The sequence below is a fragment of the Plecotus auritus genome, assembly GCF_963455305.1.
Source record: "Plecotus auritus genome assembly, chromosome: 9".
NCBI lineage: Eukaryota > Metazoa > Chordata > Mammalia > Chiroptera > Vespertilionidae > Plecotus > Plecotus auritus.
This window is the reverse complement of record NC_137783.1, coordinates 153,728,581-153,742,404: the sequence shown is the minus strand read 5'-3', so window position 1 is coordinate 153,742,404 and position 13,824 is coordinate 153,728,581. Positions and strand designations below refer to the sequence as shown.

At 64.6% G+C, this 13,824-nt stretch overlaps 1 protein-coding gene across 2 annotated transcripts; it reads left to right on the top strand.

The window, feature by feature from the left end:
- The first annotated feature begins 73 nt into the window (after nucleotides 1-73).
- On the top strand, nucleotides 74-12,786 carry TKFC (triokinase and FMN cyclase). Of its 2 annotated transcripts, none has more exons than XM_080642606.1 (18): nucleotides 74-145; nucleotides 1,499-1,618; nucleotides 3,640-3,829; nucleotides 5,924-6,034; nucleotides 6,130-6,311; nucleotides 7,665-7,743; nucleotides 8,012-8,101; nucleotides 8,675-8,709; nucleotides 8,787-8,871; nucleotides 8,953-9,042; nucleotides 9,779-9,895; nucleotides 10,222-10,338; nucleotides 10,516-10,653; nucleotides 11,302-11,408; nucleotides 11,504-11,607; nucleotides 11,735-11,768; nucleotides 11,866-11,955; nucleotides 12,287-12,786. In XM_080642606.1, the coding sequence occupies exons 2-18, from the start codon at nucleotides 1,616-1,618 to the stop codon at nucleotides 12,449-12,451; spliced, it is 1,737 nt and encodes a 578-aa protein (XP_080498732.1). In that variant the 5' UTR covers nucleotides 74-145; nucleotides 1,499-1,615; the 3' UTR covers nucleotides 12,452-12,786. The 2 variants fall into 2 exon arrangements, with proteins under 2 accessions (XP_080498732.1, XP_080498733.1); XM_080642607.1 differs by lacking the exon at nucleotides 74-145 and adding an exon at nucleotides 158-359.
- The last annotated feature ends 1,038 nt before the right edge of the window (nucleotides 12,787-13,824 follow it).

The following is a 13,824-nucleotide window of genomic DNA, read 5'->3' as shown; positions in this document are numbered from 1 at the left end:
CCTCCTGGAGGACTCACGGCGCCCCGGGCGGCCAATCAGAGGAGGCCCCGCCCCGGAGGCCCCGCCCCTCCGCGGACCGCCTGCGCTTCGAGTACCCGGATGAGGGCGCCTGTTGTGGGTCCCCGGGAAGCGGTGGTGGCGGCGGGTTGGTGCCGGGGAGTGAGGGGGGTGGGGGAGCTGCGCCGACGCCCTCAGAGCTGACCCGCCGACCTCCCCGCCCAGTGCGCGCCCTCCCCCTTCCCCAGGCCCCGTCCTACCCGACTCCGTGCCTCCCAGCCCTCGGGCTATCCATTCTTTGGAACCGGAAGAGCTGCAGGGGCCTAGAGAGGGGAGGTGACAGCAGTGTGTGCAGCTCCAAGGTCCGTACCTCCCTCCCCTCAGCCCTCCCAGTTCCCCCAAACCCAGCTGACCCTAGAATGACCCTCTCCTGACCTCAGAATGGCCTCTCACCCCAGCCTCACCTTGGAGGGGGGGATACCAGGAGGCTCACCTCTCCCCTTTGAACTTTTGTTTTATTCTTCAGACTTTGAAGGGCCCACCAGGCCGCTCGCCCAGCATTGTTAGTGCCCCTATTGCTGTGCAAATTCTGACCTCACACAAAACCAGAATTTCCCGGGAGAACCTTAATGACCCAGAAAATCAGTCGTTAGCTCTGCAACTTAATAGGCCAAACCAGATCACGTGGTTGGGGGACCACGTGGTCTGGAGCACCAGCAGAATGCCACAGACCATATGGGGCCCCATTTTACAGATGAGGAAGCTGAGCCCTCCCCCCACCCCCCCGCGATGATTTACCTAAGATCCCCCAATAAGTCAGAGGCAGAACTAGGCGCAGAGCCTGGCAGGTACTCTTCCCGTTGCAGACTCATTCAGTGCGCCCAAGACCCTGAGTGACCCCAAGACACCTCTGAACTGGGCTGAACTGAGGGGAGCTAAAACATGTGAAGGGTTTCCATGGGTGGTTTCCCACACCAGGGACTCTGCATGACTTTGGAGGCATTGAATTACCCGTGGGAAGAACACAGGCTTTGTGGAAAGACTAGATGTGGGTTTAAGTCCTGGCTCTTAGCATGACCTTGAACAAGTCCCTAGAGCAGTGGTCGGCAAACTCATCAGTCAACAGAGCGGCAAACCGCGGCTCGCGAGCCCAGCCGCAGTTTGCCGGTCACTGCCCTGGAGCTTCTGAGTCAGTCGTAGAAGTAAGATGTGCTCACAGCTCAGCTGCCTGCCTCTTGGTTTGATACCAACAGCAACCAGAGCAAGTGGGTGCTCTCTGGGGCATAAAGACCGCGCTGTGCCCAGTGTGGGCAGATCTGCCTTCTGGCAGCCACGTCAGGTGAACCTTGGTCAGCCCCACGCTCTGCTCCATCCCCAGCGCACGTTCTGGAGTTTAGACTTGGATCAAAGTCTGGGGCAGCTCCCTAATTACGAGGGCCTGGATGCGCGATTGTGCCAGTAGGCTGCGGGCACCTCCAGCGACACGTTCTCTGCCCTCCAGGTGCTGCTGCCACCTGCACCGTGCTCAGGCCCAGACAGCACCCACAGGCTCGCCCGTCCTCCAGCAGCTCAGTGCCAAGGCGCGACCTCAGCTTGCTGGCTTCAGTACCTCCCCACCATGGTGAGTCTCAGGAGGGCCAGGACTGGGGAAGGACACTGTGGGCTCGGGGCATGCCAGCCCTGGGCACACTGGAGGTCCTTACACTCTGACCAAGAGATGCTGCTGCCTCCTAAGGCTCAAAGAGGTTAAGACAGAGGGGCCCTCTCGGGGCCTGGTCCCTGCTCCCCTCCGTTTCCTAGCTAGTCCCAGCCAGGCCGGGGGCTGCAGCCTCCGAGTCCCTCCAGGGCCCACCTGCCCCCTGGTCTGGTCGTGTCTTTAGAAGTCACAGTGACCTACACTGGAGTAGACCCTGTCCCAGCTGCAGAGGGACCCTGAGGAAGGACGTGGGCTAGTCCCATGGGGGGGGGGGGGTCTTCACTTCGGGACGCTCAGCACTGCTGAGCATTGCTCCCTCTCCACTCCAGAACGGATGTGCACCAGAGCAGGCCTTGCACAGAACTAGGTCCAAATGCCAGCTGCCCTGACCGGCTGTGTGACTTGATCTCTGAACCTCCCGGCAGTGGCCCTGAGGTGTTTATCAGATGGAGTCCTGGGGCCGGGCACGGTACCCTCAGGCCAGGGAACCAGGATGGCCCTGCTCCCAAGCCCTCCTCTGACTCTGGGGTGGGAATGGTTGCAAATCCCGGCAGCACAGGCTGTCAGCGATGGCGAGGGGTCACCTTCTTGGAGGGTGGTGGCGCTGGAGGCTGGGCTCGGAGTGGAGACCAATCACAGCTTTGTTGCCTAGCCCAGTGGTCGGCAAACTCATCAGTCCACAGAGCCAAATACCAACAGTACAACGATTGACATTTCTTTGGAGAGCCAAGTTTTTTCAACTTAAACTTCTTCTAACGCCACTTCTTCAAAATAGACTCGCCCAGGCCGTGGTATTTTGTGGAAGAGCCACACTCAAGTGGCTCGCGAGCCGCAGTTTGCCGACCACTGGCCTATGCAGTCCCTGGCGGGCGAGCCCTCTGCCCTCTGCCCTTCGCAGCCTCCCTTCAGCCCCGGGGAGAGCAGCATGGAGCAGCAAAATGGAGCCCACGTTGGAGCCAGGCAGGCATTGGCTGACCGTGTGGTCTTGGGCGAAGTCACTTAACTGTGCCTCGGTTTCCTCACCGAGCTAACCCTGCCTCCGCAGCTGGTGGGAACAGGAGCGAGACAGCTCACAGCACCCAGAAGCCGCCTGGCTCTCAGCCACGGCGCGGCGTGGAGCCGATCTCACTGTTCTGCTCTCTCCCTGCCGGCCTGTGTTTGTCCCCTGTCCTGCAGCAGATGGCTTGGCTCTCGCCCCTGCCAGGCCCAGGCAAGGTCAAAGTTTACACAAAGGAGCCTGCTGCTCACAGGCTCGAGGGAGGGGCCTCCGGAAGCGCACCTTGCCAGGGCCTGGCTCAGGGGCCGGCTGCCCCGCCTCCGGCCCTCGGTCCCTTTGGGGCACTCTGGGAAAAGCAGGAGCTGCCTGGGTCACAAGCCCCCCTCGGCCAGTGACAGCTCTTTGAAAGGAGTAGCTCCCTTGTGTCCAGCGTTTCCGGTGTGACAGGCTCACGCCTGGGAAGGCCCCCTTTTGCGGAGGAAGACTTGAAGTGCAGCCCAATGAGGTGCCCTCCCGAGTCCCCCCAGCGAGGCCTGGGGTTGGATCCCAGCTGCCTGTGCCTGCAGAACCCAACCTTCACTGCTGTGCCCTGCCCCCCACGTCGTCCTGCGCCCCTGTCAGCCCCGCGGGAACTCAGGCCGGCCTGCCCTGGCCCTCTAGGACTCCAGCCCGCCCCCCCCCCCCACCCCCCCCCCCGCTTTCTTTGTGTTGAAGCCATTCTTCAGGATAAAGTTAAGCCAGAATCCAAAACATTTCAAAAGGACAAAAGATACAGGTTAACAAGAACTCACAGAAATACCCACCTGATAAAATGCACCCAGGTCTGTGTGCCCCTGGAGTTCCTGCTTCAGGGCTGCGGCCCTGGAGTCCCTGAGTGGGCGCGGGAGAGGGGTCGTGGCCATAGCAACGTGACCGGTGCCTGAAAGCACCTCCTCGCGCCTCCCCGTAGGCCTCCAAGAAGCTGGTGAACTCGGTGGCAGGCTGTGCGGACGACGCCCTGGCTGGCCTGGTGGCCTGCAACCCCAACCTGCAGCTCCTGCAGGGCCACCGCGTGGCCCTCCGCTCCGACTTGGACAGCCTCAAGGGCCGGGTGGCGCTGCTGTCGGGTGGGGGCTCCGGCCATGAGCCTGCCCACGCTGGTGAGTGTCCCGGGCCCGAGGTGGGGGTTGGGGGCTCCGAGGAGATCATTGGTGCCGGTAGGAGGTTCAGAGTGCAGCCTAGAGTCCAGGACTGGGTCCTGCTTCCCACTCTCCCCTCTCAGGCTGTGATTGGGGTCCAGTTATGGGCTGTCTCTGGGCCTCAGGCTCTATAGCTTATAGAAGGTTGGGCCAACTGATCTCTCAGGCCCTTCCAGCTCTGAGAGTCAGTGAGTCTGTGACACCTCCCGGCCTTCCAGCTGACCTGTCACCTCCTCCAGGAAGCCCTCCTGACTCTTCCAGCCTCGAGCAACAGCCCTCTCCTGAATTCCCACCCTGCATTGTCCCAACAACATGAACAGTCCCGGCTTGTTTTTGTCCAGCGCCAGGCGTGTGAGCGCTCCCTGAGAGCTCCTGGGGGCAGGAACCAGGCATCGCAGCCTCTCTGCCTTTGCTGCCTCCCTTCGGCAAGCCCTCCCACCCATTCAGCAGACATTCCCGAGCACCCAGAACAGGGCACTGGGCGCCTGGGCTGTGCTGGGCACTAGGGGTGCGCAGTGAACCGCATAGACCAGGGGCTGCCCTCGTGGAGCTCTGTCCTCCTCTGGGAGACAGACAGGAGCCGGTAAACACATGAGTGAAGGCGATCCTTCCGAGTGTGTACGCGCGGCAGGAAGACGAGAACAGGGGAGGAGCAGCGAGCCATGGGCTGGGGGACACTCAGCTGAGGGTCAGGGAAGGCCGGTCCAGGGAGAGAAGTCCGAGGAAGACCTGCGGGGAGTGGCCCAGGTGCCTGTCTAGCATCAGGCATGCCGGGGGCCACCTGCCCGTCTGCTCAGGAGCAGGGAAGGCCCGGCGACAGCCGCACGGCGACCCAGCACCCTCCCCAGCACCCTCCCCAGCACCCTCCCCCAGATCCTCCCCCAGATCCTCCCCCAGCACCCTCCCCCAGATCTTCCCCCAGCACCCTCCCCCAGCACCCTCCCCAGCACCCTCCCCCAGATCTTCCCCCAGCACCCGCCCCCAGCACCCGCCCCAGCATCCTCCCCCATCACCCTCCCCAGCACCCTCCCCAGCACCCTCCCCAGCACCCTCCCCAGCACCCGCCCCAGCATCCTCCCCCATCACCCTCCCAGCACCCTCCCCAGCACCCTCCCCCAGCACCCGCCCCAGCACCCTCCCCCAGCACCCTCCCCAGCACCCTCCCCCAGCACCCTCCCCAGCACCCTCCCCCAGCACCCTCCCCCAGCACCCGCCCCAGCATCCTCCCCCAGCACCCACCCCAGCACCCTCCCCAGCACCCTCCCCAGCACCCTCCCCCAGCACCCGCCCCAGCATCCTCCCCCATCACCCTCCCCAGCACCCTCCCCAGCACCCGCCCCAGCATCCTCCCCCATCATCCTCCCCAGCACCCTCTCGAGCACCCTCCCCAGCACCCTCCCCCAGATCCTCCCCAGCACCCTCCCCAGGTCGCCGTGCGGCTGTCGCCGGGCCTTCCCAGCACCCTCCCCCAACACCCTCCCCAGCACCCTCCTCAGTACCCTCCCCAGTACCCTCCCAAGCACCCTCCTCACTACCCTCCCCAGCACCCTCCCCAGCACCCTTCCCAGCACCCTCCCCCAGCACCCTCCCCAGCACCCTCCTCAGTACCCTCCCCAGCACCCTCCCCCAGCACCCTCCTCACTACCCTCCCCAGCACCCTTCCCAGCACCCTCCCCAGTACCCTCCCCAGCACCCTCCTCACTACCCTCCCCAGCACCCTTCCCAGCACCCTCCCCAGTACCCTCCCCAGCACCCTCCTCACTACCCTCCCCAGCACCCTCCCCAGCACCCTCCTCACTACCCTCCCCAGCACCTCCCCAGCATCCTCCCCCAGCACCCTCCCCAGCATCCTCCCCCAACACCCTCCCCAGCACCCTCCCCCAGCACCCTCCCCCAGATCCTCCCCCAGCACCCTCCCCAGCACCTTCCCCAGCACCCTCCCCCAGCATCCTCCCCCAGATCCTCCCCCAGCACCCTCCCCAGCACCTTCCCCAGTACCCTCCCTCAGCTTCCTCCCCAGCACCCTCCCTCAGCATCTTCCCCCACCCATCACAGGGTTCATAGGGAAGGGGATGCTGACGGGGGTCATCGCGGGAGCCGTGTTCACCTCGCCGGCAGTGGGCAGCATCCTGGCAGCCATCAGGGCAGTGGCCCAGGTGGGCACAGGTAAGCCTGGGGTGCAGGAAGGGCTGCTGCCAGGAGGGCAAGCTGGGGGGGAGGGGGAGGGCAAGCACCGATGGGCCCTGCTGCTGCTCCGACAGCGGGCACCCTCCTCATCGTGAAGAACTACACTGGGGACCGGCTGAACTTCGGCCTGGCCCGGGAGCAGGCGCGGGCTGAGGGCATCCACGTGGAGATGGTGGTCATTGGGGATGACTGTGCCTTCACGGCGGTGAAGAAGACGGGCAGGCGGGGGCTCTGTGGCGTGGTGCTCATACACAAGGTGAGGTTCCCCGCCCAGGACACAGCTGGCAAGCCCCCCCAGCCTGCTGTCACCCCACCCATAGGAGGCCATTCCTCCCCCAGTGCTCCCCTCCCCCGCCTCAGCCCAGCGTGTTAGCATTGTCCCAGGCCCTTCGCTTCCTGCCCCACACCCAGCCGCCGCCGCCGCCTTCCTGGTGCCTCTGCCATGCACATCCTCCGAGCCTGCCCTTCGCCCCAGCCTTGGTTCAGCGCGCTCTGCGGGGGCTCAGCACGGGGCTCCCCTTCCGGTCTGTTCCCACACTGCCCAGAGGTGCCTTTGGACGATGGGTGTCTGATGAGGCTGCTCGCCTGTGTGACGTTAGACAGGCCTTCCTCCCTGAACTTTCCAAGTTCAGGTCCCATCATCCCCACCATCCTCTGACGCTCCATTAATCCCATTTCCCTGTACCAGCGGCTGCAGCCCCCTCTGGGGCTTTCTTGATGCTGTACCTACGGCCTTAAAAGCCCTTTCTCCGGCTCACCCAGCTGGCCTGGCTAATCCTCTGTTCGGTCGAGGCCCAGCCCTGGTGTCTCCGTCTGGGAGGTTTCCCTCCCCGACACTGAGCTGGTCAGAGCCCTTCCCGGTACTCCATCCTCCCACCACGAGCTGCCCCTGGTTCGCCTGCTCCGCTGAGTGCTCCCTCTGTGTCTGCTTCCCCAGCTCCTCCCCACGTTAGTCCCTTCAAGGAAGGGTTGTGAGCGAGGCGCTTTCTTTCATTTCCGCACATCCAGGGGTGGGCAAACTTTTTGACTCGAGGGCCACCGTGGGTTCTTAAACTGGACCGGAGGGCCGGAACAAAAGCATGGATGGAGTGTTTGTGTGAACTAATATAAATTCAAAGGAAAGGAGCGGAGGGGAGAGCAAGAGAACCGGATAGAACAGCCGGATCCGGCCCGCGGGCCGTAGTTTGCCCACGGCTGTTAGACGCTTGGCAAAAAGTGGGCGGGTGGGGGGGTGGATGGATGCATATGTGGGTGAGTGGCGGGGGAGGGTACAGCGAGCCACAGTGTACATGCCCCGGAGAAAGAACTCTCCGCTGGGAATCAGGAAACGGGCCATCAGCCCGCTGTGTGACATTAGACAAGCCATCTTCCCTCCCCGGGCCCATGTCTCCGTTTGTAAAGTTCTCTCTGGCTCCAACAGACTGATTGCTAAAGATTCCTGGCAGGTCATTGTGAGCGCCAGGATACACGGTTCTGCCCTGCACCCCGGGGGCCTGGTCGGTGTGGCAGTGCCCAGAGAGTCCCTGCCAGCTAGACACAGCCCCCGTCTTCAGCCCCAAGTGCTACAGTGACTCGTGTCCCTCTGGGGCTTCTTTCTGTGTGGGTACAGATGGCGGGCGCCCTGGCTGAGGCCGGCATGGGGCTGAAGGAGATCACAGAGCGGGTGAGCGTGGCTGCCAAGGCCATGGGTGAGTGCCAGCCCAGGGGTCGGGAGGCGGGAGGGAGGAGGGGGCTGCCTGGGGACGGAGCGGCTCCCAGCAGCTGCACGGGGGGGCTTGCCCAGTTGTTCCCCGGGGCTGAGGGGTCTCCCTGGGGGAGCCAGGGGCACTGGTAGCCTTGGGTCCCCGAGCCAGCTTTCTCTTTCATCTGAGGCGAAGAGGCTGCCCCGCCGAAGCCTGCTGCCCCGCCCGATGCCAGTCCAGAGCCGTCGTCCCGTTCACATCTCCTCTCTCGCAGGGACCTTGGGCGTGAGCTTGTCCTCCTGCAGTGTCCCTGGTTCCAAACCCACCTTTGAACTTGCCGCGGATGAGGTAGAGCTGGGCCTGGGTGAGTGTTGGCCACCCCTGTCCTGGCCGTGCCTGCTCTCTGGGTTGTACCCACAATGCCCTGGGAGCCCTCTGCCCGTCCTTCCCGCTGGCCCGCAGCTGTCACAGAGGTGCTTGCTGGTTTTAAATGGGCACGTGAAGCTCTTCGGGCCCCACCGGCCCGGTTCTACCCGCTTTGCCATCCACACCCAGGCTCCCGCCACGTGAGGCTCCGCGCCTGCACTGCCCACCTCCCTGCCTCTGCCCCGTCACGCCAGGGCCTCCCGCACAGGCCGCCTCCTTCCACGGGCCACTCCAGGCAGCGCAGCTGCTTCCAAAGCGATGGGCAGAGGCTCACGTGGCCCCGCTTGACTGCCTCTCGCTCACGCTGCCCCCTGGTTACAAGCCCAGTTCATGGCTCTCTCCGCCACAGCCACAGCTCCCGGAGGGCAGAAGCCGGGTCGTTCTCACTGTCCTGCCCGTTTCCCCCCCCTCCCCACCTCCGCAGCACCGAGCTAGCCCCGAGTAAACCGATAAAAACACGATAGCAGGCCCCCAGGCCTGAGCGCGTCAGCAGTGACTGCTCTATCCGCAGGGATCCACGGGGAAGCCGGCGTGCGCCGGGTGAAGGTAGGTGGACCCCCCCGGCCCAGGCTGGTCTAAGGCCACGGCCTCGGGCACAGCTCACTCCTGGGTCCCTCCGGCAGATGGCAACCGCCGACGAGATTGTGAAGCTCATGCTGGACCACATGACCAACGCCTCCAGCGTGTCGCACGTGTCCGTGCAGGCCGGTGAGGGGCTTACACCTTGTCTCCCCGCCCCCCCGCCCCCGGGTGAGGGGCCCAGAGTCTCACCAGCGTGTCTGCCCACAGGCTCCTCGGTGGTGCTGGTGGTGAACAACCTGGGCGGCCTGTCGGTCCTGGAGCTGGGCATCATGGCCGACGCGGCCGTCCGCGCTCTGGGTGAGCCCCCCGGGAGGGCGCCTGCTCGCACCCAGAGCTCTCCCCTCCAGCCTGTGAAGCTGCACATACAAAAGGCGGCCGAGCCTGGCTGGTGTGGCTCAGTGGGTTGGGCATAACCCCATGCACAGAAAGGTGGTCGGTTCGATTCCCGGTCGGACGCATGCCTGGGTTGCAGGCTTGATCCCCCAGCAGGGGGTGCGTAGGAGGCAGCCGGTCAATGTCTCGCTGTCACATCAATAGTTCTCTCTCTCCCTTTCCCTTCCTCTCTGAAAACCAATAAAAAACCTCTTTTAAAAAAGGAAGGAAAGGAAAGCAGCTGAGGTCGGGTCTGGTGATGGCCCAGAGCTTGGGCTGAGCCTGAGTTCGGTCTTCACCCTCCACCTAATTGCCAGTGTCGGCCTGCCCCTGGCGTAAGGAGGGTAAAGTGATGGTCCTGCCTCCCAGGCGGTTGTGAAGAGTCAATGAGACGGAACATACATAACGCACTTGACACAGTGCCTGGCCGAGCTCAGCAGATGAGACCCGCAGTGACCCACCTGCCCTGTAGAAGGGACACGGCCAGGGGACGTGCGACTCGGCATTGGCGGGATGCCCTGAGCAGACCCGGCCATCGCCCTGCTGGCCTCGGGGCCCCGCGTCCAAAGCCCTTGGTTTTCTCTTATCCTGTTTCTCTCTTTTGGGGGAAGTACCGCCCTCCTCGCCTTTCCTCACGGACGTCCGTGCTTTGCTATTGCAGAGGGCCGTGGGGTGAAGGTGGCCCGTGCCCTGGTCGGCACCTTCATGTCAGCCCTGGAGATGCCCGGCCTCTCTCTCACCCTTCTGCTGGTGGATGAGCCCCTCCTGAAACTGATAGGTGAGACCTACAGCTGGGCCATCCAAGCCGGGGCTCCTTGGAGCTGGAAAAAGCCAGGGCCTTGGGGAGACTCCAACAGAAGTCTCCTGATGAACCATGACCACGAGGCCCCCAGGGAGGGGCCCCTTTGATTTCTCCAGCTCTCACGTGACTGGAGGAGTTGGTATTAAGCTCCTCCCCAGGGACAGCCCCTCTTCCCTTGTATACAGCAGGCACTCAGTACTTGCTTTTTGAGATGGAGGGAACTGGCCGCCGGGGGAATCCAGGTCCCACGTGAGCCCTGGCCAGCCACCCCATGTCTAAGGAAGTCACCCTGCTGACTCTAGATGCCGAGACCACCGCGTCGGCCTGGCCTAACGTGCCCCGGGTCTCCGTGACGGGGCGGAAGCGGACCCGGGCAGCGCCCCCGCAGCCCTCAGAGGTGCCTGATGCCACTGCAGGAGGTACCAAGCCCTGCCTTTGGGGCAGGCGACCCCGGGCACTGGCCTGAGTCCCGAAGGGCGAGGGGTGTGCGGGGGCCCTAACACCCGTATCCCACACCTTCAAGTCTCCCCAAGGCTCCTGGCTTTTAGCTGTGAGACGGGCCAGGTGCTCCTCCCCCCGCTGCCCTCCCCCTGCAGGCTTGACCTCGAAGCGGATGGCGCTCGTGCTGGAGCGGGTGTGCACGACGCTCCTGGACCTGGAGGAGTACCTGAACGCCCTGGACCGCGTGGCTGGCGATGGGGACTGTGGGACCACCCACAGCCGCGCTGCCCGAGGTGGGTGCAGGGCCCCTGCAGAGGGGCCGGTGTCACATTGCTGAGACGTTGGCATTTCCTGAACCAGGACCATCTCAGAAACATTCGGAGTGCTTGCACGGGTTGCCAACTTCCCCTTTGCCAAGCGCAGTCACGCACCAAACCTCGCTCCCCGTCCCCCATCTTCACAGAGAGCAGGCCCTTCACCGCTACAGACTGGGGAGCTGTCATTGTAGAGCGAGACGTCCCTTTCACAGTGAGAGACGAGGTTCCAAGGGCACTCGCTCTGCAGTCCTCGTTTCTCGCGTCCCCGGGCGAGGGCACCCTCTTCCTTGTCCAGTGTCAGGCAGGAACGCCCGTTCGTGCCTTTCGAGGGCCAGGCAGCGGCTGATACCGCAGTGAGCAAAGCGCCGCCCTCAGGGCTTGTACCCAGTACAAGACCCAGGACCACGTGGCGGCTGAGGAGGAGCGGGAAGCGGGAAGCAAGGCCTGGCGCGGGGAGGCGTGCCACCCACCCTTCCTCACCCTGTGCGGCTGCTCACTGGATGGGGACGGGAGCCTGGGTTCCCGCCCTCCCTCTGCCTGCTGCCCCTCTGCCTGCTGCGGGGCCTGCGTGCGTGTCCGTGTCCGGAGGGAGGGCCCTGACCTCCTCCCCCTCTCCGCCTGCAGCGATCCAGGAGTGGCTGAGGGAGGGTCCGCCCCCTGCCAGCCCTGCCAAGCTGCTCTCCCAGTTGTCCCTCCTGCTGCTGGAGAAGATGGGAGGCTCGTCAGGGGCAGTGAGTGCTGCAGTCCCCGGGGCGGAGGGCTGAGCGGGCCCTGGGCTGGCTGCGGCCCAGGCCGGGCCTGAGTGTAAGAACTGTGGTCCTCCCAGCTCTATGGCCTGTTCCTGACCGCAGCGGCCCAGCCCCTCAAGGCCAAGATTGACCTCCCAGCCTGGTCTGCTGCCATGGATGCCGGCCTGGAGGCCATGAAGAAGTGAGTGGAGCCTGGGCCTTAGCCCAGGGTGGCGGGGAAGAGGGGGGGAGATGTCAGCTGCTCCCAGCCAGGCCCCGCCACACCCCCAGCATCCCCTGCAGTGAACCGCTTGTTCTCCCCCCTGCAGGTATGGGAAGGCCGCCCCAGGAGACAGGACTATGGTGTGTATGCTCAGCCCCTCCCCCTTTGGATCGCAGGGCCCTGAAGGCCACCCTCGGTGCCCGGGCCTGTGCTCACCCCCTCCCTCACCTTGTCCAGCTGGATTCCCTCTGGGCAGCAGGACAGGAGCTCCAAGCCTTGAGGAACCCGCAGGCTAATCTGTTCCAAATCCTGACCAAGGCAGTGGAGGTGAGTGGAGGGGCCCCGCCACCCGGGAGACAGGCTGGGAGCCAGTTAACACCCTTCCCGAGAACGGAGGTGAGCGCCTGTCCGGAGGGTGTGCAAGGCTGGAGAGAGAACAGAGCCCGACTTGGCAACTGGACACAGCTGGTCCGCAGTAAAGGGGGCCCCGGGCCTTGCTGCGGACAGGGGGGGTGACCGCTCTGCCCTGGGACGTACAGAGGTGCTGGCAGAGCGGGACAGGAGGGTCCAGGGCCTCCCCCAAGCCCAGGCCTTGCTTCCAGGGCAGGAAGGAGGCTGAAGGCTTGTCCTTCACTCTGCTCCTCTCCGTCCCCCGCAGAGCGCAGAGGCTGCGGCCCAGGCCACCAAGAACATGACGGCTGGGGCTGGGAGAGCCAGTTATATCAGTTCCATGAGGCTTGACCAGCCAGACCCCGGGGCGGTGGCCACCGCAGCCATTCTCCGGGCCATCCTGGAGGTCTTGCAGAACCTGGAGGGTGTGTGAGTGCAGAGGCCGCCTGTCCCTTCCCTCTGCCTTCCACCTGCCACCTCCCTCGCCTCGCACGCCCATCCTCTGAGTTCAGCAGGAACCCCTGCCAGCCTCCAGGGCGACTGCAGTGTAGACTGCAGGCCCGAGGGGTCACTGCCTGCTCAGGGAGGGCGGGGTCCCGGGCTCCCACTCTGCCCCAGCCCCCGCCGCCTGGGCCAAAGCAGCGGGCGGGCGTGTCCCTGGGGGCAGCACAGCCATCACTGGCATTGCTGAGCCTGTGCCCGTGTGAAAAGCAGCTAATAAACCACATCAGAGCCAGAGCTTCGGCCGCCTCTGAGGCCATCTGCAGGCGTGTGAGGAGCGGCCCTCTGCTGCGTTGGGCGGGGTGACCCCTTCTCCCACCCGAGACCCCAGGCCAGGCCTGCGCCACTGGGCTGGCTCCACTGGGCCCTCAGGCCTGCCCTCCCGATACGCACGCCACCCCCGACGCTGTGCTTCTCTCAGCCCTAAACGAGCAGAACCCCCGGTTCTTCAGGCATCAAGTGGGCAGATGGGACGCCAAGAGGGAAAGCAGCCACCATATCGCAAGCTGGGTGGTGGCACAGGAAGCGCGCCCGGCCGGCCCTGCGCTCTGAGCAATCCCGTGGCACGGCCGCGTCCGGTGCGTGGGGGCAGGACAGCACACACCCGACCCGTGCTCCGTGCAGGGGGCGGTCACAGGCCCGGCGCCCTCACACGGACACGGCTGGGTCCTGGTTCTGCTTCAGACCAGCTATAGCAGCTCAAGCCTGGTCTTCAGCCTCCTGGAATCTGGGAAATAGAATGGTGCCCGTCTTGTGGGGACAGGAAAAGGATCCAACGGATCGATGGGAAGCCCCAGCACAGTCCAGGGGCCCCTCCCTGCAGTTACTGCTCCCCCTGGTGTCTGCATCCAACGTCCAGGTCCTGCTCCACCACCTACATCCCCAGCTGGTCACACTGCGGGGGCCCCGTCACTCACGCCCCAACTTGGCTGCAGCCTCACTCAGCGCAGGGTCCCTGTGCACCAGCCACCCACCGGGTCCCCGACCACGAGGCAGTTATCTGTGCGCAGAAGCACACCCAGCAGCTGGGGAGGAGACCGGCATCAGACACCTGCCGGTGGGTCCCGGCGCTGCTACTTCCTGTTGGGTGAGCTCGGGCAAGTGTGTGTGCGTACACACCAGGAAGCACATCCTTCCTTGTCATCCCAGCTCAGGGCCACTCGCCTGAGGGACAGCCACCCAGCAGGAGCAGCGGCTCCCGGGCGACAGTCTGTGGGCCTCTGGTGTCCGCCTTGTCCCTCGCAAGGCCTCAGGGTCAGAACCGTCCTGAGGCTTTTCCACGCTGCCCAGCGCTCACTTAACCAA